Source organism: Punctularia strigosozonata (genome assembly GCF_000264995.1).
Source record: "Punctularia strigosozonata HHB-11173 SS5 unplaced genomic scaffold PUNSTscaffold_4, whole genome shotgun sequence".
Taxonomy (NCBI): domain Eukaryota; kingdom Fungi; phylum Basidiomycota; class Agaricomycetes; order Corticiales; family Punctulariaceae; genus Punctularia; species Punctularia strigosozonata.
The window spans coordinates 429857-454494 of NW_006767436.1; the positions used below are offsets into that span (position 1 = coordinate 429857).

The window sequence follows — 24638 nt, forward strand, 5'->3', positions numbered from 1 at the left end:
TTGCCAAAACCGGGCGACCGCGGGTCAAATACCGGCACGACAATAATAAGCTCCAACTTCCAGCGATAATCGATCCCAGGGGCCCATGATCTCATGCGCGTGCTTCTGCGAGTGAAGAAGCGCAATCCCGGCACCCCACCGCCGCAGGAATGCAGTCGCCCTTGTACATGACCTATTGTCTTAGACAACGTCTGGCTTCTGCGTCCCGTCGCTAGGCTCCGCAATGGCTCCGGTCGCTTTTTGTTCTCCCGCGGACGCGACTTCGAGAGGCTCGACATTAAGGTTATATAGGGAGCGCTCTTCGGGACCAAAGCTGCAACGACGACCGGCACCCGGAGGACAGAGGCTATAATCGAGCGGATCCCCTCTCTCCACGGCGTCACTCTCCATCTCCGCAATCCCCCTCCTCCAGGAAGTCCAGGTCGCGTGCAGAGGCGCGCTCGTTTGTGCGACGGCGCCCCAGTTCTTCCCCGACGGTTTATAGCCCTTCCCCCTTCGATTGCTTGCGGAGTCACACCAGGGCTGCGCGCACACGCTCACGTACACGTTGCCAGCCAGCGGTCCGACGATCCTCCACGCTTCAGGCCTATATTCTACCTTTCATCGTCGCAACGTCAGACAGACGATCGTTCCCGATCGTCCAACACCAAGAGTGTCTCAAACCTAAAACCGCGCCACGCCACGCCCCCCGACCGGACGCGCTCGTCCATTCGCGCCACGCCGCTCGACGTAATAGACTCAGAAGCCGATCCGAACACCGTCACAACCTCGGAACGCATCCCCCGCTTCTAGCCCGCGCCGCGCTGGGTTCTGTCATCTGGTTCCGGATCTATTTCTACCGCCTCCAACACGGGGACCGCCGACATATAACCTTCACCTTACAACGACCCCCATTCTCCTCCTCCTCCACGTCGTTCACATACTTTTCCTGTCCTCTTTCTCTGCCTTTTTGCCTTCTTTGCCTTTCGCATCACCCGCACGCCGTCAGCACAACCACCCACGCAACATACCTCGTTACGCCAAGACATACATAATTTACAAAAATCATGACGACGATCACCACTACCACCAGGACCGAGACAACGTTAGGACGAAGGGGCCCAAGCCGACCGGGCACAGCGCAGTCGGCCGTGTCGGTCTACCCCGTTCCGCCGCCAACGTCCAACACGCTCACCGGCGCCCAACGCGCGCGTCTGGTGCGCTCCGCGAACAAGATCGGGCGCGTGCTCGGGAGCACGCCGCGCCTCGTCGATTTCGATGGTCGGTTTTCCTCGCCACCTCCCTTCCTCCCTGTCCTCAGATCCGCTCACCAAAACCCCTTATTTTTTGTTGTTTTTTCTTTTGGGCTGTATAGAATCGACGGTGTCGCAAGGTCACAGGCGGCACGCGACGACGACGAGCTCGCGGAGGTATCCGCGCACGCCTGTACCGGGCGCCGCCGGCGCGCGGTTCAACACCGTGATCGACGTCGGGGGCGGATCGTCGCGCGCGCACTCGAGGACCGGGTCCGCGTCTTCTACCGCGTCCTCGTCCTCCGCCTGGTCTGCCAGCGCCGCGTCCGCGTCCTCGCGGACCGCCGAGACGTCCGTGTCGTCGTCGTCCCTGTTCTCCGTGTCGCCCGCAGAGGAGGAGCTGATGTCCGAGTTTGGCGAGCTCACGACGGATGCGACGACGACGGAGACGTGGAGGACGAGGCATGCGAGCCCGACGGAGCGTAGGCCGCCGTTGTTGAGGCTGGCGCTCGGGCTTCGCGCGCGCGCGCCGGTCGGGTCGAGGTCGGGGAGGGCCGCGGCGGCGGCTGTGAGGCCCGGGTTGGCGACCGTGCCGGCGTCGCCGTTGTTTGCGATGGATGGAGAGCCAGAGGAGGGGGAGGGGGAGGAGGGGGTGGGGGCGGTCGAGGCGCCGACGTTTAGGATACGAACGGAGGCGAGCGAGAGGAGGGCGAAGATGGAGAGGGTGAGGAGGCTGTTGGGCGAGTGCGTGCCGGTCGAGCTCGTGTTTCCGACGCGGGAGGAAGGGGACGACGACGGGCCGGATAGTCCGTCGACGGACTCGTCGTCGGAGAAGGTGGAGGTGAGGGTGACGAGGAACGGCGACGCGCGGTGCGTGAGGCGCCGCGGGGGTGGTGCGGAGAAGTGGACGTTGGAGGCGATCGAGGAGTGTGCCGGGGAGGATGATCGCCGCCGCGGGCGGCCCTGAGCTGCACGACAAGGAGAAGCGCGAAGGTGTGAGGATTGGCACTTGGAACGCGGGCCAGGCGCGGAGGCGGGATCTCAGGCTCGGGGGCGTTATCAGGGGCCTGAAGGCGTGAATAGACGCGGCAGAGCACGGATAGGCGCGGATCCCCTCCGTTTTTTTGATTTTGCTTCGCGGCGGGAGTTGCTCGGACGTTCATAGCACGGCGTTCTTCGCGATTAGCCGGACGCGATAGCATGTTTTGACTCTTCGGTCGCTGTGGGACTGGTTCCGCAAAGTTTGTTCGCTTATTGATAGCCAAGACGATTTATTGAACGGTTGTGTTATGTATTTCTTTCTCTATCTTATCGTATGTAGTACGTCTAATTATACCGCGCGACGATCGGTTTGAGCCTCGTAAAGCGCTTCGCTAGACCGTCGCCCCCCTCCGGAATCGCGATGCGAGCCAAAGGGAGAATTTGAAAGGCGGAAGGATGATGCCATGCGTCCCCATTGGCATCCGCCTCCCTGGACGTCGGCTGGGTGCCAAAGCGCTCCACAGTGCGCTGTTCGGGGTGCGAACCGGGATAGGGCTGCCGCTTCCCGCCGCGTTCGTCGAGTTCGGAAGGGTCACAGCCTGTGCTCGCGAAACCCGCCGATGACGAGATAGATAACGAGCGTGAAAGAGCAAGGGAGAGCGAGCCGGTCCCACTCCTGCCCCAGAGCTTTTTCGATTTCGATCACGATCAACAACATACAACCGTCGGCGTTCGTCCTCGTTATACCCCGCTCCTATCTTCGCCCATCCACTCCCCCCCTCTCTGTGTAATCCCTATCTCACCTAATCACTCGATCCGCCGTGCAACGGTCCTCCACCCCCGCATCAACAAAAAGTTTTGCCCACAGCGGCGCTTTGATAGCCAGCCCGCAGAATTTCCACACTCCGACGACGTCAGGGCCCAGGAGTTTGCGCATCATCAAAGCCCGCCCGCCATGCTCAAGTTCTGGCCGCAGAGCCCGCCGCCCGATCCGCAGATGACGCCCCGCGTGGGCGTCGACGGCAAGGAGTGAGTGGTCAGCTCGGGTCGCCAGAGCCACGACGGAGCTGATGGGTCGGTTTGGCAGGAAGAATCCGTTCGACGTGCCACCGCCGAGCGAGGCCGGGCTGAACAAGGTGAGTAAAGAGCCCGGGGCGGACAGAGGCGCCTAGGCCCTCGCGCCTCTTCCACTGTCGTAACACCGCACGCACGCCTCCTTCTCCCTACGCCCTTTCCATTGGCCCCCCCTTCCGTTTCATTTCATCTCCCCCTCCTCTCTTTCTCCCCGGCCATTAATGGTCCGATGCCCACCCCCGCCACGCACGGCACTGACACCGCCCTCCTCCGCTCGCAGGTCCAGCAGCTCGCCTCGCCCGCCGCTTTCGCCGGCACCCCTACCTCGCCTTACCACCACCACCTCCTCGCGCGCCCTACCCCGTCGATCAGCACCACCAGCACCACCACCGCGGGCGACCTCACCCCGCTCGGCGCACCGCCGTCCCCCAGCGCCGCTACGTTCGCCGCCGCCCTGCCCACCACCTCGCTCTCGCTCCATGCGCCCGAGTTCAAGATGCGCCCGCCGCCCGCGAACCGCGCCGCCATCAACAAGGCCCAGGAGGCCCTCAACACCGCTACCGGCACGCTCGCATCTGCCGTCCATCACCAACAGCAGCAACACCCTCACTCCAAGCTAAGGAGCGACGGCGCTCGACTCGACTCCGCTCCCCCGTCGCCTACGACGAGCGTCGCGTCTGCGACGACGACGAACGCGAACGGGAACGGGCTTAACGACGCTCTGGCGCCCTTGAACGGCGCCTCCGCAGCATCCTCCGCGAACGGCACGTCGTCGACCTCGTCGCGCGGCCAGATCCACGTCAAGGTGCTCTCCGCCCGCGGGCTGAACGTGCAGTCCCCCCGCGCGCGGCCGTACGTGGTCGTCCAGTTTGAGCAGAACGAGTTCATCTCGCGCGACCCGATCGAGGAGACGGAGAAGGAGATCAAGGGCACCGCCGTCCCGACCGGCACCGTCTCCCGCGTCGGCTCGGCGACCGCGCTCTCGGCGCTCGCCGCGATCAACAGCAAGAGCCACGGGCTCGCGATGAAGAGCGCCGCCGCGAGCGGGAAGAAGGACAAGGACAAGGACGGCGGCGCGGGGAGCGCGCCGTCGAGCGTCGGGTCGTCGGCAAAGTCGACTTTGGCGCCGTCGACGGACGGGAGTCAGGCCGGCACGGGCACGTCGTCTCGCACGTCGTCCGGCTCGTCGACCGCGTCCCGCCGCTCGGGCCTCGAGATGAGCCTCGGCCGGATGCCGGCGCATAACCCGGTCTGGAAGCACGAGGTGTCCTTGTGAGTAGTAGTCTCTCCTGTCTTGTGTCTCTTTCCGCCTATCTGGCTCTTCCGTGTTCCGATGTTTCGTCGTGCGCGAGTGGGCCGGATCTCAGGCTACACGTTGATCGTTGCCACCATGCGCGGTGCGCTCGGTTCGCGTATTACATATCGCTTGCGCTTTCTTTTCTGCGCTTAGCAATGGCGCTTTTCCCCACATACCGCACACCATCGTCCCCGCAACTCCCACCCTCCCCTACGATCATCTGACACCATTCCGTCCTGACCTCTGCATCTCACCGGATACTCATGATGTTTCACACCTCGCAGCGACGTCACATCGGAACAGTCTTATATTACGTTTACGGTATATGACCGTGCGGTCGAAGACCACTTCTTCCTCGGCCGCGTGCAGATCAAGCCCGTGCTCAAGCACGATCACACCGTCGACCAGTGGTACAAGTGAGTCTTTTCTGCTTTGACCGTCTATCATCACCTATTCCTCCCGCGCCATCCCGAGTTCCGCCCGCGCGACCCCCCAAATCTATTTCCATCTTCATGAAGGAGGGGGGAGGGTTGTCTTCTTCTGTGCCGCGCGCGTGCCCTTCCGCTCCACAGATCTGCCCCCCCCCCTCCCCCCGGGCCCGGGAGAGATGGGAACGTCGGCGAAGCGCACCGGGCACGTGGCGGCTTCTTTTCCAGATGCGGTGGGCCCCCATTAAATCGGGTGCGGACCAACCGGCCCATCCCGGTCGCATCTTTTCTTCCCTTCTCAGAGGGCTTCCTTTTCCCCCCCAAAGCATTGCGTGGCTTTGAGCGAGCCGGTTATTTTTTTCTTTCTTTTGCTTTGCTCTTTCCCACCCCGTTTGTGTGGTCCGCAGTGATGCGGGGACCTTCGGGTCTGGGCCCCGCGGCCTTGTGGAAGCAGACCGGACCTGGGCGCCGGAGTTCCGAGAGTCTTGTCTCTTGGTCACCGCCGGCGTGTTGGATCTCTCCTCGGATGCTCGGCGTTTAGCCATTCGTGTGGTCCCGAAATTCTGACTCGCTTGGCTCTGGCGCAGGTTGCAGGCGACGGGAGATGAGGCCGTCACGGGCGAGATGCGCATACAAGTCCGGTTCGAGCAGTTCAAGGTTCGTCGGCGCTCGTTCCGCTGCGGGCAACGGGGGGAAAAAGCTGACCATCGACGTTTTCTGCGGCCGCGTCTCATTGTTGGATCCGCACAGAACAAGCGCGCGCTGACCCCGCGTGACTTTGAGTTCCTGAAGCTCATCGGGCGCGGCACGTTCGGGCGCGTGTTCCAGGTGCGGAAGAAGGACACGAAGCGGATTTACGCGATGAAGGTCCTGTCGAAGAAGGAGATCGTCGCGAAGAAGGAGGTCGCGCATACCATCGGCGAGCGCAAGATCCTCCAGCGCTCGCTCGAGTGCCCGTTCCTCGTCGGCCTCAAGTTTAGCTTCCAGACCGAGGTCGACCTCTACCTCGTCACGGACTTCAAGAGCGGCGGAGAGCTGTTTTGGCATTTGCAGCGCGAGACGCGGTTCTCGGAGGAGCGCGCGAGGTTTTATATCGCCGAGCTCATTTTGGCGCTGGAGCATCTGCACAAATACGATATCGTCTATCGGTGGGTGATTTTTTTTTTTTTGGCGAGACTCCGAGGCGGAGAGCGATGCTGAACCGATGGTGTCACCCAGGGATCTGAAACCGGAAAACATCCTGCTCGACGCGACGGGCCACGTCGCGCTGTGCGATTTTGGGCTGTCCAAGGCGGACCTGCGCTCGGACGAGCTGACGAACACGTTCTGCGGCACGACCGAGTACCTCGCGCCGGAGGTGCTCCTGGACGAGCACGGTTATTCGAAGCTTGTCGACTTTTGGTCGCTCGGCGTGCTGCTGTTCGAGATGTGTTGCGGCTGGAGCCCGTTTTATGCCGAGGACACGCAGCAGATGTATCGCAACATATGCTTTGGGAAGATCCGGTTCCCGAAGGGGGTGATATGCGAGGATGGGAAGATGTTTGTCAAAGGGGTGAGTTGCGCTTTCTGCAAGTACGTGGTGGGGGAGGTGTGGATTGACGGGCGATTCGTAGCTCTTGAACCGGAATCCGAAGCACCGGCTCGGCGCCCAGCGCGATGCGGCCGAGCTGAAGGAGCACCCGTTCTTCAAATCGATCGACTGGCGCGCGCTCGCGCTCAAGCAGGTCACGCCGCCGTTCAAGCCGATCGTCGAGTCGGACGAGTCCGTGGCCAACTTTGACAACGAGTTCACGTCGGTCGACGTCAGGGAGATGGTCGACGGCGAGGCGTGGGACGAGGACGACCCGTCGGAGGCGTGGACGTCGCCGTCGTCGCTCACGCCCGGCTCGCACACGCCGAACGGCCCGCTCGGCTCGGATTTGGGCAGTCGCCCGTCGTCCGCCGCGGCGCGCACGCCGGCGGCCCCCGCCCCCGCCCCCACTCCCGCCGCCGCCGCCGCCGCCCCGACGCAGAAGGCGAACGGGGCGGGGCCGAACGTGATCGAGATCAAGAGCACGAAGCGGAGGGCGCGCGAGGCGGCGACGAGCCCGCCGCTGACGAGCAGCGTGCAGGAGCAGTTTACGGGGTTCACGTTTAGCGGAGGGGAGAGCTTTGTGGGCGGGAGGGAGCGGCACGAGGCGGACGCGGCGGCGGCCGAGGACGAGGACGAGCAGGCGGTGGAGGACGAGGACGGGAACGAGCCGACGACGGAGGACGAGGCGTGGGACGACGAGCGGCACGCGGGGAGGTATGCGAACGCGAGGCGGAAGGGCGCGTTGGACGGGCTGGACGACGTCGATCCGGAGTTATGAGGGAAGTACGAAAGCCCGTTCGGGGAGGAAGACCAAGAAGAAGCCGGCCAAACGCCAGAAGAAGAAGACATTACGACGCATTCTTTTTAATGAATGCCGGCGCGGTCGTCGGCCTGACACCAGCGTCGAGCAAATAACGTATCTTGGTCCAGCCTCTTTTTTTCTTTCTCTCTTTCTTTTGCCCCTCTTCCAAATTTCATATGGACCGGATCGAACATGCAATTCACGGCACAAACTTAACCCATCCTGTATGCGTTTTAACCAATTGTCTCCCAGTCCGTTCTTCTTCCTTCAACCCTTCCCTTCACCATAGTCAATCAATACGGTAGCAAGTGTGCTGTAGTAAAGTGTGTAATTAAATGTAGGAATATATGTGCTGCAGCCTGCCAAGCAAAGGGTTACGGCTTCAATAACTTTGCGACATCGAACGCAGAAACTTGACAGGAGGACCCCGGAAACCAGAGGCAACCCAACCACATTCGCGACTCCGACGATAGCTGTGCCTTGGACTACTTCTTCGATCTACGTGATGTATAAGCATGGTCATGCAACAAGCAATCATACAAGGCTACGTTCTACGAGAGGGACCTGCCAGACGCCTCCTGAGAAGTGTTGCCAGCGTGAAATTGTAGCGCCACCATCGGACCTTCGCCCCGACAGAGACTCTCCTGACGAACGTGCACTCGAGTCGTGATAAAACCCCCACCGAAAGACACGTATTACGCCCTATAAAATATGACTGACACGTAGGGCCTCCGTAGTATATAAGTAGAGTACAAAGGATCATGTACTCTAGCTTTCTCCTGCGCACTCAACGAGACTTACCCCGGTCTATTGTGTGAACTCTGAGGAACTCTAACCGTGTGACTACACTTCGCTTACAAAGCTTACCCGTCGTCACAGAAATGCTGTCGCAGTCACCGTCAAAGCTGCACGTTTCACCCCGTTCACGGTCTGAGTCCCGCTCGCACTCGCCAATCCTGCTTGTTGTTGCGTACGCTTCCTGCTGCACGGATCAACAGCTGTGTTTGACGCTTGTGTAGCATCTGTCAGAATGCCAGAGAGGATATGAAATGTGGAAACACTGATATTCGTCCAGGGAGATTAGTGAATCCTCGGCAAGAGAGGAGGGAAGATCCTTCCGAAGAGGAGCATCAGAGAAGTATGCGTCGAAGTGAAGCTTGATCTTACGAAAACGTACTCGCAGCAAGACCCTGAGAGGATTGACAAGCTCTGTCGAGTTGTAAGTGAGCCTCGACATCGACATCGATGCCTTTAACATAAACATGTTGCAGTGCCGACGTCGCGAGCCGTACCTTGAACGGTTTGAACGCGATTGGCCTGTCGTCGAAGTTTGCAAGCAATACCTCAAGAACCGCAACAAATACTCGCGGATGCGCGCCCGTCAAGTAAACGACGCCACCAGAAATGCTGGTTGCGAACCTATGGACCTCGACGACCTCGAGGAATCTGAACCTCGCGATGGGACGCCAGATGGCGATGGGTAGTCTTAATCACATATAGTCGGTGTACATACTGTCCTGTACGGTAACCTTATAAGTATATAAGCAACGAGTATTGCATTCCTACGCTATTCCTGACTACAGGCTGAGCATGCACGAGTGAAATTTGCCTCCTTTCATAGTGAAAAGTTCGCCTCATATTCAGGAATGAGGGTTTCGATCACGAGGGTGAAAGAGTTCATACTTCAGGCTTTTTTCACCCTTCGTGGCAACCCGTTGAGCCGGTTAAATTTACCCTCTGAGGGTGAAACTCGCCCGCCATTGCGGCAAATGCGGACTGGCGTTTGGGTGAATCGATGGGTGAATTTCGCCCTTCCCGAGCGCCACCGTGTAGATGAAGCTTGTACAGCGTGGGTAGGTGGAGTAGGCATGGAAGGGGTGACGGCGAGTTCTTCCGCCGGGCGCATTTGCGAGGGACCGTCATTCGACTCAATGGCGGTCATCGGGATAGCATCGACAGGTTCCGACGCAGCTTCGGGTGTAGCCTCAGGGGGGTGCATGTTGTATGAGATAGTTGTACTAGGTCTTCCGGTTTGTATCCCGAGCATCGCATAAATAGTCTGCACGGGTACGGATTTATAGATCGTCGTTATGGGGAAAACGAGCAGGAGCATGGGCAAAATCTGATTTATTGCGGGTGTAAGTGCATTCGGACTGACAAACATGCTAATCTACTGACCTGACCGAAGTCCCAGTCGTTGATCCCAGAGTGCACATTGTTTTCAACCCGCAGAAGTTCGATGTTGACGATGAACAACGAGACGATGACCAGAAGCGCAAGAGTCTTGGATAACCACAAAGGACGGAAACCCGGGCAGCGGCGGGTGCCATAGCAAGTCCCGACTGGAAGCGGGAGTCCTGGAGGTTTGTGAACCACGTTCCACAATCGACGCGCGGCTGCAACGAAAATCATAGCAGCCAAAAAGACCTCCGCGAACACTCGACCAGAGCCCAACACTTTGAAGGGAGCGAACAAAACGAGGACGACATCCTTATTGCATTCTGGCTGCGAACCAAACGTCTCCGCCTGTTCGAAAAGCGAGGATGCAACGACCGCGAGAACAAAGAGTTGCAAGACCGCAGATGCGGCAACCAACAGGTGTGTTACGTCGATTTTTCGTCTGGACTGGCCGGCGATCCGTGGCCGGTTCAGCAGGGTGTCGATGAGATGCTCGTGAAGCCTTCCGATGGTTATTTCGATTACGAACGTTGAGAAGGCCATGAGATAGCATACTACGACCCCGCTAAAGAGCACCGTTATCGGCATTGAGGAACTTGGTACCAGAGATAGTCGAAGCATTGCACGCACTCGTACAGAGTCAGCTGTGAGTCGTGCTGAGACGCTAGTATCCAGAACACAAGGTAATAGGCGATGTTCGTGGTGATGAGCACGCATAATGGGCCCCTGGAATCAGCCGGGTTCTTCACGAGTAGGGCTGTCATGACTGCCACGTTGTGTGTCAGAGTATTGAACCTCACGCTTCTAGATATTGCACTGAACTTACGCATCAGGAGCGTCTGGATGTAGAACGAAAGGCGCACACCGATACCGCTGATGTCCGTATTAGCCTCGAGGCCGGTTGTGCAATTGACATTAATAGGCATGCCGATCGAGGTAGCGTTTGGAGAAACTGGTGCCATCTTATGAGATAGTCGGATCCGGAAGAATGATGACCGACAGGTGGAGAGCTGGGGGCCTTCGGTGTTGAGTAACGACGGTCTATATGTTCAGTATATCGTGGACGCCTAAGCTGTACATGCTGTTCGCGCGTGACCGAACTGGTTGCATCGCCATAAGTGTTAGCGCACTCATTATAACCAAGCTAACCAACTCACGAGACTTCAATTCGTGTGGTCATGTGTATGCTATGCAATTCAACAGTTTGGAAGAAACGGTGAAACATGAGGTGGCACCGCTGGTGTCGTGGTTCAAAGAAAGGCGAGTTCAGAATGACGATGGGTCGACGATCCGTCATAGGCAGCAACCACTCGAGTACACGATATGAGTGAGGGTCTGGATTGCAGTAAGGGGGCGCACATGGATTGGATGGGGCAAAAATCAGAATACACTCTTTGCCCTTGACACAGCCCACGGAGTCCCAGCTTCGTAGAAGTCCATCGGATACACCTCCTCTTTCTCGTCCGCCCCAACTCTGACGTCTTCGATTTTGCCCTTGACCGTATTCATCCATCCTGCCTGTACACTCGTGCCACCGACGGCAACGCATGCTTCGTAAGGACTCAGCAGAGGTCTATCGAACGCGTATCCCCAATCGATGGAGAGGCGAGGACAGGACGTTTGCACGAACGTGGAGATATCGGCGTGAGAGGCGTTGAAGAGCGCGAGTTTGGCGGGAGAGAGTTCGGAGAGAAGGATGGGCATGTATGGGATGGGCGTCCGTGACTGGGAGAGAAGGTGCGTAATCGCCTGGACAGATGCGGTTGAGTACGCTGCGAGCACCGTGAGTTTGGCTAAGAGAACTGACCTGGAGCTGTTTGAAGCTTCCCTGCCTCCCAAGAGTACCCAGTACGATACCCCACATCGCGGAGTCCTGGCTTTCCTGCGTCATATTCCCACTGTTCGTCACCTCCACCAGCTCATCTTGCGTGGGTCTGATGCTTTTTCTTGCGCTACCGATCGCGTCTCCTCTGACCTGGCGCATCTGTACATGATCGTAACGCTCTCGCGTGAATTTCTTGGAGTAGGGGTCATATCGGAACGCAGGGACGGTGGGATTGGCGATCATGATGGATTCGAGGTGGAAACGCCCATCCCCAAGATATCTAAGAGAAAGACGGTGTAAGCTGGTGGTGCTTGTACAATCGCAAAATGAGCGACGTACAGGAGGGCGTCGACATCTTTTAGTCGAGGTGCGGTACATCCGAGAATCTCGCCGGGCGACAGCGGCTTCGATCGCGGTATCGTAGCGTCGTACTTGCCTGTCCAGAGTTTGGGCTTTCCGACTTCGAGTGCACCACCATTCGGGCCACAGCCAGTAATATCGGATGTGGTTGAGTCGGTGATCAAGGATCGAGGCACGGAAGGAGCGTGTAGAGGTGTATCATCTGCCCATTCCACGCATAGATTTTCTTTGAGCTGTTGCAAAGCGGCAACGAACTGGATGGTAGAAACCAGCGCAAGTCGGGTGGGTTCGCCATATTCGGATGTTGGAGGACTCGAACTTTCGGGGCGGCTATCAGAAGGTTGGGATCCCGGGTCCACAGTCTGAGGTCCTTCTATTCGCAGATGCTGAGTCCTGCCAACGGGTGCACCAAGAGGCCTTTGGGAGTCTTCATATTCATGCTCAAGAAGGGAGTCGCGGAAGCGTTGGCGGTCGGAGGGGAAGTTGAGGCGTACGGACTGAGCGAGATGCTGGGAGTCGATAGAGATCTCTACGAACACGTAAAGTGTCTTGATCGACGTCTGATCGATCGGCACTGTATTAAATTCGATGAGACAGTGTACCAAGATGTGACTATGACAACTCACCAAGGCATGAATGACCGTAGTGCACCAGCATATCGCACCCTAACGCGACAGCGGTATAATCATCGATGCAGCAAGCACCATATGTGACATCGCCCATGATCACCGTCAGCGCATCCGTAAACCTATACGGACCATCAGTTGAATACATTATCGGCTTCAGCAGCAGCCCGTACCCGCGCACCGCTCGATGATATCCGCGATCGTGCACGCAAACATCTGCAGACCTTCCGGCATCTGCAGCGCGACCATCTTGCTCCCATTCTTCCTGACATGGTGGATGGTCTTATGTATCTCGAAGGAGTAGTTGGACGGCAGGACAGAGATGGCGGAGTTGAGTTGAGGATCGTTGAGGATCTCCAGGGGTACTTGGTTGGCGGGGAGCTGGGGTACGGATGGCTTAGACGGCTTCGCAGATCTAGATCCAACAAAACGTTTTCGAGGCTTGGACGCAGTTGGATTCGTCGTCGCAGGAGATTGGTCCACTGCAGTATTTGGGGTAGGTTCTCCAACAGACATGGCGATTCGGTCAGAAGATTGCAGCAGTTGAGTCGGCAAAGAAGACATATGTCCACGTGACAGCTCCCGACGCAATTGCCTTTCCTGGAATATTGAAGTCAAAGCACCGCGCCGCGTTCGTCATCCGTGTCGATGTCGAGCATCACTACTCCTGGTCCCGGGTCAGGACCTCCCGCCACTGCAACGCCTGTTCCCGGCTCTTCCTCCTCCACACCGCTTCCATCCTCTGCATACGACGCCGACGATGACTCCTCGCCTCGCAACATCCACCTGTCCATCCCGACCCGCTTTCTGCTCCTCCCAGGCACGGCCATCCTCGTAGGCACCACGCTTGGCCTCGTCCGCGGCTCACGCGTCGCCTCCCTCCGCTTCCTCGCCGAGAACGCGCACCGGCCACCGACGACCGTGCGCGGCTGGTACTTCTACAACAAGACGAAGAACTATCGCGTCATGATGGCCGGGCTGAAGATGGCGGCGCTCGACGCGGGGAGGCTCGGCGCGACGGCGGCGGCGTGGGTCGGCGTAGAGGAGGCGGTGAGCAGGGCGGGCGAGGGATGGGAGGACGTGAGCGAGGTCGCGGCGGGGACGGGCACGGCCGCGCTGTTTTCTGCCGTTTGTGAGTATATATGCGTGCCCGGCTTGCGATCGTGAGTTTCGTAATGAAAACTGATAATGCGCCGCGAACAGACCGGCTGCCTCGTAAAGTGGCCTATCGTACCGTTGCGCTCGGTCTGCTCGTGGGATGCTCGCTTTCGGCCCTCCGCGCGTCTAGACGGTACCTCGTACGGATGCGGGACGAACGCGCTGCTCTTGCAGCGGCAGACCCCGCCGCCACTGCCGACGCGGATAGCGCGGTGACTACGAGGCTCGGTGCCGCCCATGTCGAGGCCCCTTCGGACGCCAAGAAGACATAGTTCATATGTCATGAAACCGTGAATGGCGATCTCATGTACAGTCTGGGCCCAGAAAGCACCTCGAATGCGGACCCCACCGCGATGGTGCACCGTGGCCCTCTCGAACTCTCGTCCAGGCGGTGGCGTTACCCAATCCTTACGTACGACAGATGTCAGTCTGGCCGCTGAATCAGGAAGCCAAGAAGGAGCATGGGAGTCATTTACTACGACGAAGCGAGGATGGACGTATGAGAGCACATCGAAGGCAGGTGTTTGGCTATCATCGTTCAAGCGGACGGTGTACCACCCACAGTTGGCCATTGTGTAGTAGCTATCAGAATCGAGCGGCGAACTCGCCGTTACGTTCTCTCTATCAGACGCACATACAAATGAGCATATGCACCCTTAGCTTTAGGGTTACCAAGTGGTAGCAAGATTCTACGAGCTTTCGCCGACACTGCGTGTGCGCCTTCCCCGACGAGAAAAAGGATAACAGGGGTCGCCGTCCGTGTGTGAGGCGTGCTCCCCCTCTCGGCAACCGAGCCCACGGTGAGCGGCCGAGAACGGCGTTCAAGTTGCACCGCAAAGGGCAGAAAATGGGGCCCGCCGCCGGTCAGTTTGCGATTGTATATCACCGTTTGGGCGTTGTTTTAGCCTGTCGTTCGCGCTTTGGCCGCCATCAAGCCAATGCAATGTTGCTCCGCAGCGGTCAAACACGACCACACCCGCTCCCCCGCCCTCCTCCTCCCGTCGTCCACTTCCCATCGACGGCCATGCAGGATATCTACGCTGGACGGATGTCCTGCCCTTTGGGATGCTCAGCGAACCATGCCGGGATGCGTGCGACCCCGCCACGTGACGCGTGATCTTCTGTCTCTTGTCCGCGCCAACCAACGTCGTCGACGAGCATCGTCCCCCCTTCCCCCTCGTCTGCCCGGTCTGCGCCATCACGCCCCCATACCACATCCGATAAAGGGCGCGAGCGAATACGATGGCGCAACCTCACCCACAGGTGATTCCACCCGAGATGATGCATCCCGCGCCGTCGGGGCACAGCCAGGCGATGATCCCCCAGGGCGACGTCGGGAACTCGTACTACCCCGACAGCGGGCATGATCTCACCGGTGGCCTGCCCATTAACCTCGACTCGCTGAGAGATGGGCCACCGGGCAGCAAACCGTTCTATCCCTACTCGACGCTCATACGGTATGTGGCGATGCATGTGCGGCCACAGGAGGGCAAAGCTGATCTAGCTGCTGGACAGATACGCGATAAAGGGGTCCCCCACGGGCAAGTTGCTACTCGAGGATATATACTACGCGATAGAATCGCGGGTGAGCTCGGCTTCCTATATCCTCACATAGGCTGCATATAAGCTAAGCCTGTGCTCAGTTCCCTTATTTCCGAACGGCTCCTGCGGGGTGGAAGGTGCGCCAGTCCATTGTATCCTCAGCGTTGTGGCCTTCTGATGCGCCGATCAGAATTCCGTACGACACAATCTCTCGCTGAACCCTTGCTTCGTGAAAGTGCCGCGGCCGCTCACGGACCGAGGGAAGGGTTCCTACTGGACCGTCGACGACAACGTCGACCCCCGCACGGGCGTGCACCGCGTGCGGCGAAAGAAGACGTCGGGGAAGAAGAAGCGGGGCGACGTCGACCCCGCGGAGGAGCACGAGCAAGACCGTGATTTCCCCGAGGGCCCGGGGGAGTACGCGCAGCATCCCCAGCCCGAGTTTGACGGTGGGGCGCACCCGCCTTCGTTCGATCCCTCTTCGCTGGACCAGAACGAGGCGAACCGATCGCAGCCGTTCCAGATGCCCTACAACACGTACGTCGCCAAGCTCGCTCCTTCGCGATCCCATGACACGAGGTGTCTGATCGGTTGTCGACAGGTTCGACCCGAGCTCGTTCATGGTGCCGCAAGGGATGCGGTTCCCGCCGCAGATGCCGATAGCGCTCCCGGACGAGTCGCTGGAGGTGGACGAACACGGGAACGTGAACTGGCAGCTCGCGTGGCGGAAGGAGCTGACGACGCTGATGCGCGTGACGGAACAACAGGAGGGTTCGGGCGCGGAGCAGGATTGGTACCGCATGATGCTGATGCGGGTGCGAGGCGCGCTTATGGCGCCTATGCACCCTGCGGACGGCGTCGTTATGCCACACGCGATGGGCGTGGCGGAGCCGAGCGTGCAGCAGGAGCAGCACCATGATCAGCCATAATGGCTGCCATGGTCGTTGTAAACGTTAATGACGAGATGAACATCCTTTGGGACCTGGCGGTTGCTCCGTGTTTGTTGTTTTCGATATGCATACCACTACCTTATCTATCTATCGGCCTTTCCGCGTATTACTTAAGCTATTACTTGCACCGAACGTGGAGTCTGCCTATGCTTGTATTCTACTTCTGTCGCTGTTTTTATACCCAATCGTCGCGCTGCTTGTGTAAACAACTGAAGGTGGTGAGACTTCGACCGAGGCGGGAGAAGCGGTCGCTCTGTCATCGGCCGATATGATTGGCTCCAAAACCACCCATGTCGAGGTTATGGGGCTATCAGATAACCGACGCTCGTCATTCTGCTGTGTAATCTGACTCCTCCCATTTGCTTAGTACTCCTCCATTACTTTTCCTCTCGCCTGCCACTCCCTGTAACATCCTCCTCCTCTCCGCTCTTTGAAAAAGTTTGGCCGGCATACGTGGAACACACGACTGAGATGGCGCCCACCGCGATATACTCAGCGACTCCGGTCGGCGAGCCTCACAAGGTCGTGGCGGCGATTCCCACTAAGGGCCCAGCACTCGCCATCGGGTCGCCGGCTACCGCGCAGGATGGGAAGTACCAGACGCTCGTTACGGAGCTGCAGGGCAGCAGGGAGGTCGAAAAGCAAATGCTCGATCGGCTGATCGATTCAGGTATGTCTCGACGCTCTCACCCCGTCGAATCTATAATCCTGACGCTTTCGGTACAGCGACCACGCTCGCTCCCAACACCTACGCATCCGTCCACGTCGTCCTCTCCGAGCCGGATTACGAAAGCCTGCGCCCCAAGCTGCCGTCTCTCCTTTCCCAGCTTTTGGCCGGCCTCTCACCGCTCGGCACGCTCCACCTCCTCAACATCACCTCCGCGCTCTCCTACATGCCGTCCGAGCTCACCCTCGCCGGCTTCAACGTCCTCTCCTCGCTCACCGCCGAGAGCGGCACCGTGATCGCCCAAAAGCCCGCGCACTCCGTCGGCGCCGCGTCCTCGCTCAAGGGCCCGGCCGCGTCTAGCATGCCCGCCGCCCCCGCCGTCGCGCTTCTCCGCAAGAAGCCTGTAGATCCGAGCAAGGCGGCGACGAAGAAGGCGTTGTGGTCGCTCAGCGCGCCCGCCGCGCCGTCGATCGATCCGGAGAGCCTGCTCACCGCCGCAGACAGGGAGAAGCCCGCGGCGGCGTGCGAGCCCGTGACGGGCTCGTCGGGCAAGCCAAGGCGGAAGAAGGCGTGCAAAAACTGCACGTGTGGGTTGGCGGAGCTCGAGGAGGAGGAGCTCAGGAACAGCAAGGTGGTCGTGCTCGACGGTGCGGAGGGAGGACAGACGAGCGAGGTCGCGAGGGAGGAGAAGGAGCGGTTGGCGAAGGCCGCAGCCGCGGCGCCGAAGGCGACGAGCAGTTGCGGGAACTGCTATCTCGGAGATGCATTCCGCTGCGCGAGTTGTCCTTATCTTGGTATGTTGTCATTTTTATGGATGCTCTCGTCGTTGTGATGGCGTCGCTGACTGTATAACATCAATCAGGGTTGCCTGCGTTCAAGCCGGGCGAGAAGGTGGAGATCGACTTCGGCATGGATGACGTTTGAATTTGGGGCTGTATTTCGCTATCTCTCTTCTCGCCGTCTTGGATATCTTGTTCATCAGTACATACAGCTTGAATGCAGTGTAATCTCACAGGGCTTAGAGTCCCCGCGCTTGTGCCGACCTACGCGAAGACAAGAAGAGGGCCAGAACATAAATTTTAATGCCCCCGAGGCACCCTCAGGACGGCCCCGATGGTCACTGTGATCGTCCTGAGCTCCTTCAGCTCTCGGTGCCGTGGCATGCCGTTGCGGACCTCCGCGCCTAGTCTCTGTCAGTATTGACCGCGAGCCGTTCCTAACTAGCTGGCTCGAATTTGACGATGATATTGGTGGTGGCGCAGAATGACAGCACAGCCACCAGATACCGCGTTTTGCCCGGACCGCGAAACTTGCCAAGTGGTTGGTCCTTCGCCCGACGATAAGAAGTTGTAGGTCTGGTGAGTGACTCCTTCTTTGGAGATAAGACAAAATAGCTCATGACATTGACACGTCAGGCCCGGATTCGTCGTGACGAACAGCTCGAGACGATGTAATACAGGGCACCGTCAGCGCTGCGCGTTCGCGCCCGCAGCCTGCAATCGCAGCCGTTTGCGTCGGGACACGCAACTATTGCAGCGACGCCCTCCACTACTGTCCCTTATCGCGTTATCAGACCTATGCCTTCGAATGTTCGGTAGGTACCTGAAGCGCTCCCCAGCCGCGCGGAGCCTGACTATCTTTTGTCCCGTCGGCTGCGCCGCTCCCCCTCACGCGGGCTCATCAAGGCCTTCTCCGGAGAAAGCGGGCCTCCTAGCGGCATTTTCCATGCGACAAGCAGTCGGAAAAGAAAGTGGAGTCAAGATGGCATTGCCAGATCCGGAGCGCGCGCGATGCTATGGGCGCCGCTAGCTCGGAGAAACGCAAGCAGACGAGCGTACTTTAATAGCGCAACGGGCTTGGTGCTTTGGACACGCCGGGGCTCTTCTTTTTCTTCTGTGCAACACTGAAGATGATCCCTCTCGGCGGTGCAACGGACGGAGCGACGGCTCTCCCTGCCCTCTCTGTCCTGGACGAGAAGGACGATGGCCTGCCCAGCCCGATCTTGGACGAGAAGGCGTCCGTGAAAAGCTCCACTGATGGCCAACCGCTCGACAATGTCGGCGATGTCTACGACGACGTTCGTGTGATCGACCTCGGCTCTGACGGGAAGGAACGTCCCATCGGTACGTCTGCATATATGCGTCGGGGGTATTTCTTCGTTGCTCACGTCTGCTACCAGAAACCGCTTCGGACTGGTCACTGCGTCTCATCTCGCTCGACGATGATCCGACCCTGCCGGTGTGGACATTCCGGCTCTGGTTCCTCGCCGTCGGTCTCTCCTGCTTCGGTGCGGTCTTGTCGGAGATCTTCGTCAGCAGCGACCTTCATTTGCCATACCATGCCGACATACTGATCGATACATTCTCCAGGCGTTCAGACCGCAGTCCGTCTACGTCAGCCAACTTTTCCTGCAGACAGCGGCGTATATCCTCGGAAGAGTACTCGAGGAAATCATCCCTGGTCCCGGAAATGCGCGATTCAAGACTCGTGACAATGTGTTCACCCGTTTTATGAATCCAGGTATACCTCTTGACCGCCTATAATCAAAAAATCGGTTAATGGTTTTCCGCACTTGTTCCAGGGCCATTCGATATCAAGGAGCACGTCGGCATCCTGATTATGTCCGCTGCCGCAACACACGGAGCGCTTGCCATCAACATATTTGCTGCGAACGACTTATTCTACGGAATCAAGTCGAACACAGCTGTCGCTATCTTCACGCTTCTCGGCAGCCAGCTCCTTGGATATGGTCTTGCAGGTCAGTTTGGTTCGCTGGTGCGGTCATGGTTGTCGCTGAGTACCTCGGCAGGAATGATGCGCAGCTTCCTCGTCTACCCGACGTACTGCGTCTTCCCCAACTTGATCCCTACAGTACAGGTCAGTTTCTTAATGATGCCAGGCCGACAACATGGGTTTACCATATTCTAGATGTTCGATGTTCTTCACCGTGGGCACGGCAACTTCCTTCAAATGAAGCGCGTCAAGTTCTTCTGGACGCTTTTCATCGGCATATGTGAGCACCTCGGTACAATCGGTCCAGACAGATCCTGACTTCGTCAAGTCTTTTGGCAATGGATTCCGGAGTACATCGCACCCCTCCTCACCGGATTCTCGGTCTTCTGTCTGGCGAGGAGAAATTCGGCGTGGGTAACGCGCCTCTTCGGCGGCGCTGCAGGAAACGAAGGTCTTGGCCTATTCTCCCTATGCTTTGACTGGAATTACGTCGGCTCTGGAGGTTCGGCCTACGGCGCTCTCTTCCAACCCTTGGCCACTCAGCTTTCCCTGTTCGGTGGTGTCTTCATTTGCATGTTCGCGCGATACTTCTTCCGCCCCCTTTGTTATAACTGACCTGATCCACAGTATCAGCTTCATTGGCGTCTATGCGAACAATGTGTGGAATGCTCAGGTAAAGCCCCAATCGTCGGTCGGAAACGGTCATTTCTGAACAAACTTCGTCCTGCAGAACTTTCCCTTCATGTCGCAACTCCTGTTCTACCAGAACGGCACGGAGTACGACCAGCTGCTCATCCTCAACCATGACTACTCCCTGAACGAGGATAAGCTTGCGGTTCAAGGCCTTCCGTGGTTCGCTGCTACCCAGACCGTGGCCAAAATCGGCGCCAGTCTGTCCTTCGGCGCCACCATCACTCACATGATTCTTTGGAACGGTAAGCAAGTCTGGGATGCCGTGAAGACGAGTCGAGTGAGTTGCCTCCAATGAATCCACGTGCAATTCGATTCTGACATCTCATGTAGCAGGGCGCTATCAAGGACGCGCATTACGAGAAGATGAAGGTGTACAAAGAGGTGCGTTTGTTATTGCCATCTTACCTTTAAAATATGATGTGAAGACCGATCAATACTTCTGCAGGTTCCGCAGTGGTAAGCCGAGATGAATGAAGCAGTGAGCCGACCTCACGTGTCGGTGTAGGTGGTACGTTGGGATGTTCGTCAGCTCCCTCGCCATGGCCCTGGCCACGAACTACACGTCCGACTCCGGTCTTCCTTGGTGAGTTGTTCAGACTCCGACTGCACTCGGAACCAACTTGCTAACTCGGAATGGCAGGTGGGCTTTCTTCATCGGTGAGGCTATCATGTCTGTGGTGTGGCCGTGTACCAGTCAATTAACCCGAATCGCACAAATAGCTGTCGGATTTGCGGCGATCTTCCTTCCCATCATCTCGACCCTCTACGCCATTCTCTGGTAGGCCCCGTTATCTAATGCCAATAATCTCATCTGAAGAACCCATGCAGTTACGTGCCTGGTACGGAGGACGTTGCGCGGGTAAACTACATCAATACCTCGCTCGTTAGGAGAGTGCTCACATCTACTGCAGATGCTCGGCGCCGCCCTTGTCCCTGGCAAGCCTCACGTAAGCTATGAACATCCTGTCCCTATGTCCACAACAGCGATTAATGTTCGACCTCAGGCAAACATGTACTTCACCTTGTACGCGTACAACTCGACCGAGCAAGGACGCTCGATGACACGAGACCTCAAGATGGGACAATACACGAAGCTGCCACCCCGTGTGACGTTCACAATGTGAGCCCTTCTCTGGTGATGTGTTGCGTGCGCGGGGCTCACGAGAGTGTTTACAGGCAATGTCTTGGTGAGTTACAGCAATCGATCTGTAATTGACATAGATTGACGATCATCCGATCTTCGCAGGCGCAGTCATTGGCGGTGAGTTTGCTGTCGTTGTGCTATCCCCTCGGGGCTAAGCTAATGCTCCCCGCAGCTCTCCTCAACTATGTGATCATGCGCGTGGTCATCTCAGATAACCGCCAGATCTTGTTGAGTGTCCAAGGTTCGAATGTTTGGTCCGGCGCCACCATACAGTCATTCAACAGCGACGCGTAAGCCCTCAAACGTCGTTGACTACTCGAGACTTACCGGGTTGACACCCTACAGAATTGCCTGGGGTGCTCTTGCGAAGCAACTCTACTCTCCCAGTGGGCGCTATGGGGTATGTCCTTCCTTTCGCCTCTGTTTTCCTGTTCCGGTCGTTTACGCAAGCGAGTAGATTGTCCCTCTATCAATCCTAATTGGCCTCGCTGTCCCGATTCCTCTCTGGTGGTTGCACAAGCGTTTCCCCAAATGGCACCTCGACAGCGTCATCACTCCTATGATCCTCTCTGAGATTGGCGCCCTTTCTGGTATGTGTTCACCCCTGCCCGCATGTACCGTCAACATCCGAGCTCCATTGACGTTGTCGCAGGCGGCATCAACTCGTCGGTATTCGTCACGTTCCTACTCTGCCTCTTCAGCCAGTTCTACCTCCGCAAGTACCGCGCCGGTTGGTTCAGGAAATACAACTTCTTGTGAGGCCTCTTTTCCTACTGTTCTTTCCGCGGCGCCTCGCTAATCGGATGTGATCCCAGGATGTCGGCTGCGCTGGACGGCGGAACCGAAGTCATGGTGTTCGTCTACAGCTTCGCCGTTGGCGGTGCGGGCGGACGGGTGGTCAACTTCCCGAACTGGGCTCTCAACCCGATAGGAAACCCGGATTACTGCAAGAGGCTCACCTAAAAGAAGGCCTTGCATCTCGTCGCGCCAAATTGCGTCAAGATTTTGTTTGGCTCTGGTGGGATTTACAGGCTGTGCTCCGGCTCGGTCTGTTACTATAATCTCTTTCTAGTAAGTATGTCGGTGAATATTCACGTTATTCGTTCATACGGGAGTTGCTCGGGAGTAAACGTGTTCTCGGGGAGTTCCCATTCCCACGGTAGGCTTCATCTTCGCAAATTCCGCACAGCCACGCCCGATGCTACGCCTCTCCCGTGCCCATGGCCATCCGCCACTCCGGCTTCGTGCAGTTAACAATGCCCTGACCCGGACCTGCGTGCGCCGCACACTCTTTTCAAAGCAGCCGCTACCCCCTCCAGACGAATGGAAGCCGCTCCAGGACGACGACCCGAACCGGCCGCTGAGTTGGCGGTTCAAGCTCGTCTACACCGCCGCCATGGCCGGCGCGCTCGCGCTCTTCGCGTACGAGGTATCCAAGCCCAAAGACAAGTTTTCCGGGCGCCCGACGGTCCCGGACTTGCCTATGATGCCGAACCACTTCGTCGAGACCGTCGTGCTCGCGTCGACCGAGACCGGCCCGGACACGCGCCTCATCACGCTCGCCGTCCCGCCCAAGCTGCTCCCTCCGCAAGAGCCGACGGAGATCATCACAGAGAAGCAGGCGAAATACACTCAGGATACCGTCGGAACGCCGGTGTGGAGTTTGTATGCTAAGAACCCGGATATTCAGATCGAGAGGCCGTATACGCCGTTGGAGGGGATCAGCCCCGTGGACGGCCGGATGACGTTTTGGGTGAAGCGGTACAGGGACGGTGAGATGGGGAGGTGGTTGTGTGCGCGCGAGTTTGGGGATAAGGTCGAGGTGCGCGGGCCGGTGAAGACGTGGCCGTGGCAGGAGGACGAGTGGGACGAGGTGATCATGGTAATTTGGCGTCCCTCGCTTCCCTGTTATGGTGCTGCATCGAGCTTACAGTGTTTCCATCTGTAGATATCGGGTGGAACGGGTATTACGCCCTTCTACCAGCTGCTGCACCATACCCTTTTCTCTCCTCCGCCTCATCCTGCGGCGACTTCGGACTCTTCTCCGGCCAAACGTCCCCACTTCACCCTGCTGCACGCCTCTTCCTCGCCGTCCGCCCTTCCTCCTCCAGTTCTTCTGAACAAGCTCCTCACACATGCGCGTCAGCGCCCGGACGAGCTCACGCTCAACCTCTTCGTCGACCAGCTCGACTCCACCACCGCCCGCCCGAGCATCGCGTTCCCGCACCCATCGTCATCTCGCTCCATCCCAAGCGACGCGAGCCTCTCGTACATCAACGTCGCAGCCCCGAGCCTCGTGACCCCGCCGATCGACGCGAAACGCGATAAAGTCGCGTACCATCCCGTAACGGTGGGGAGGATCGGCAAGGACGCGATCGAGCGGACGGTGGAGGACCGGCTCGGACTCGGGCTCGGGTGGTGGCAGCGACTGTTCGGTCCCGTCGTGTCCAATTCGTCAGAGGCGAAGAAAAGGGAAAAGAAGATCCTGTTCCTCGTCTGCGGACCTGACGAGTACGTTCCCTTTTCTCTGAGACTACCTGTTGGTTCTGGGGCTAACATCTGTTCTCCCTGCAGGATGATAAAAGACCTCGCTGGACCGCGCGGGCGAAACCTTTCTCAGGGCAAAATTGGCGGTGCCCTCGGAGAGCTGGGATACACGAAAGAGCAGGTGTATAAGCTCTGGTCCTGAGCCTGGTTGATGTAACAGCCGGTTATTCACGCTTGGGTCCATCGGTTTTCTTCTCGATGCTATTTGTACCTTCACCACCATTCTATCGACCTTCACTCATCTGACATTATATATGCGCGTCGTATACACCAGCTTCGCGAACTCGTCCTCTTCAGGATTGGCTGCTTTGTTATAACAGATTCGTGCTGCTATTGCAAGGCCCTCACTCTGTTCTTTTGCTCGGTTCTTGATATAGCCCCGTGAGGTGCATATGTGACCGCTTAGCGCAGATGACGTGCCTTGCGCACACACTTCTGTACAACCCATCCTGACTCCTCCTGATTCCCGAGTCGATGGATGGATGGGGGCGTCGGCTTTTCTAAGTATAGCACAGATGCTGAGCAACCCTCCGACCCCGCTATGAACGTGCGCCTCACACTGATGACAACGTGCAATATATTGTGTCATTCGGACTCGTAATATGGGTTCCTCTACGCATTCAATATCGCCTGATTCTCCAAGGATATGACCGAGCGTTAGAAGCTGACGCGTCTTGCCGCGAGGAGTCTGCCGATCCCATTGCGCGTCGTTATCAGATAAGCGGCCTCGGGCGCCTCATAATCTCATGACCCGCCGCAACCATGCAGCAATAACATCGTTGGCACTTCAGCCCCTGGCAAGACTCGCTGCTATATATTCATCAGCCT

At 58.1% G+C, this 24638-nt stretch overlaps 8 protein-coding genes across 8 annotated transcripts; 6 read left to right on the plus strand and 2 right to left on the minus strand.

Annotated features, from left to right (window-relative positions):
• Positions 1-1046: 1046 nt before the first annotated feature.
• Positions 1047-2199, plus strand: PUNSTDRAFT_43248 (uncharacterized protein; the record flags this gene model as incomplete). Its single annotated transcript, XM_007381729.1, has 2 exons — positions 1047-1260; positions 1355-2199. The coding sequence occupies 2 exons, from the start codon at positions 1047-1049 to the stop codon at positions 2197-2199; spliced, it is 1059 nt and encodes a 352-aa protein (XP_007381791.1).
• A 1584-nt stretch (positions 2200-3783) lies between these two features.
• PUNSTDRAFT_64791 (Pkinase-domain-containing protein) lies at positions 3784-7363 on the plus strand (the record flags this gene model as incomplete). Its single annotated transcript, XM_007381730.1, has 7 exons — positions 3784-4383; positions 4435-4559; positions 4869-5000; positions 5600-5669; positions 5763-6160; positions 6231-6564; positions 6626-7363. 7 exons carry the CDS (start codon positions 3784-3786, stop codon positions 7361-7363), a joined length of 2397 nt encoding a protein of 798 aa, XP_007381792.1.
• Positions 7364-8872: 1509 nt separating this feature from the next.
• Positions 8873-10286, minus strand: PUNSTDRAFT_50953 (uncharacterized protein). Its single transcript, XM_007381731.1, has 3 exons — positions 10196-10286; positions 9566-10130; positions 8873-9509 (listed from the first exon to the last, which is right to left on the minus strand). Exons 2-3 carry the CDS (start codon positions 10106-10108, stop codon positions 9072-9074), a joined length of 981 nt encoding a protein of 326 aa, XP_007381793.1. The 5' UTR covers positions 10109-10130; positions 10196-10286; the 3' UTR covers positions 8873-9071.
• Positions 10287-10945: 659 nt separating this feature from the next.
• Positions 10946-12892, minus strand: PUNSTDRAFT_65664 (uncharacterized protein; the record flags this gene model as incomplete). The annotated part of the gene is made up of 5 exons (XM_007381732.1): positions 10946-11314; positions 11373-11670; positions 11730-12324; positions 12377-12498; positions 12558-12892. 5 exons carry the CDS (start codon positions 12890-12892, stop codon positions 10946-10948), a joined length of 1719 nt encoding a protein of 572 aa, XP_007381794.1.
• A 132-nt stretch (positions 12893-13024) lies between these two features.
• Positions 13025-13806, plus strand: PUNSTDRAFT_132376 (uncharacterized protein; the record flags this gene model as incomplete). Its single annotated transcript, XM_007381733.1, has 2 exons — positions 13025-13508; positions 13580-13806. 2 exons carry the CDS (start codon positions 13025-13027, stop codon positions 13804-13806), a joined length of 711 nt encoding a protein of 236 aa, XP_007381795.1.
• Positions 13807-14854: 1048 nt separating this feature from the next.
• On the plus strand, positions 14855-15915 carry PUNSTDRAFT_30451 (uncharacterized protein; the record flags this gene model as incomplete). Its single annotated transcript, XM_007381734.1, has 5 exons — positions 14855-14991; positions 15050-15119; positions 15178-15213; positions 15267-15613; positions 15678-15915. Coding segments are annotated over 5 exons (828 nt in total), but the record flags the coding sequence as incomplete, so codon positions are not given.
• A 506-nt stretch (positions 15916-16421) lies between these two features.
• PUNSTDRAFT_99681 (DUF689-domain-containing protein) lies at positions 16422-17733 on the plus strand. The gene is made up of 3 exons (XM_007381735.1): positions 16422-16696; positions 16753-17487; positions 17556-17733. The coding sequence occupies exons 1-3, from the start codon at positions 16498-16500 to the stop codon at positions 17615-17617; spliced, it is 996 nt and encodes a 331-aa protein (XP_007381797.1). The 5' UTR covers positions 16422-16497; the 3' UTR covers positions 17618-17733.
• An 837-nt stretch (positions 17734-18570) lies between these two features.
• PUNSTDRAFT_84217 (OPT oligopeptide transporter) lies at positions 18571-24154 on the plus strand. Its single transcript, XM_007381736.1, has 26 exons — positions 18571-18816; positions 18873-19003; positions 19063-19213; positions 19275-19451; positions 19503-19570; positions 19622-19706; positions 19755-20001; positions 20054-20099; positions 20157-20396; positions 20450-20500; positions 20565-20575; positions 20625-20702; positions 20760-20776; positions 20840-20897; positions 20948-20978; positions 21031-21066; positions 21124-21239; positions 21296-21306; positions 21366-21380; positions 21436-21553; positions 21609-21663; positions 21721-21853; positions 21916-22018; positions 22079-23145; positions 23212-23774; positions 23838-24154. Exons 1-24 carry the CDS (start codon positions 18603-18605, stop codon positions 22224-22226), a joined length of 2340 nt encoding a protein of 779 aa, XP_007381798.1. The 5' UTR covers positions 18571-18602; the 3' UTR covers positions 22227-23145; positions 23212-23774; positions 23838-24154.
• The last annotated feature ends 484 nt before the right edge of the window (positions 24155-24638 follow it).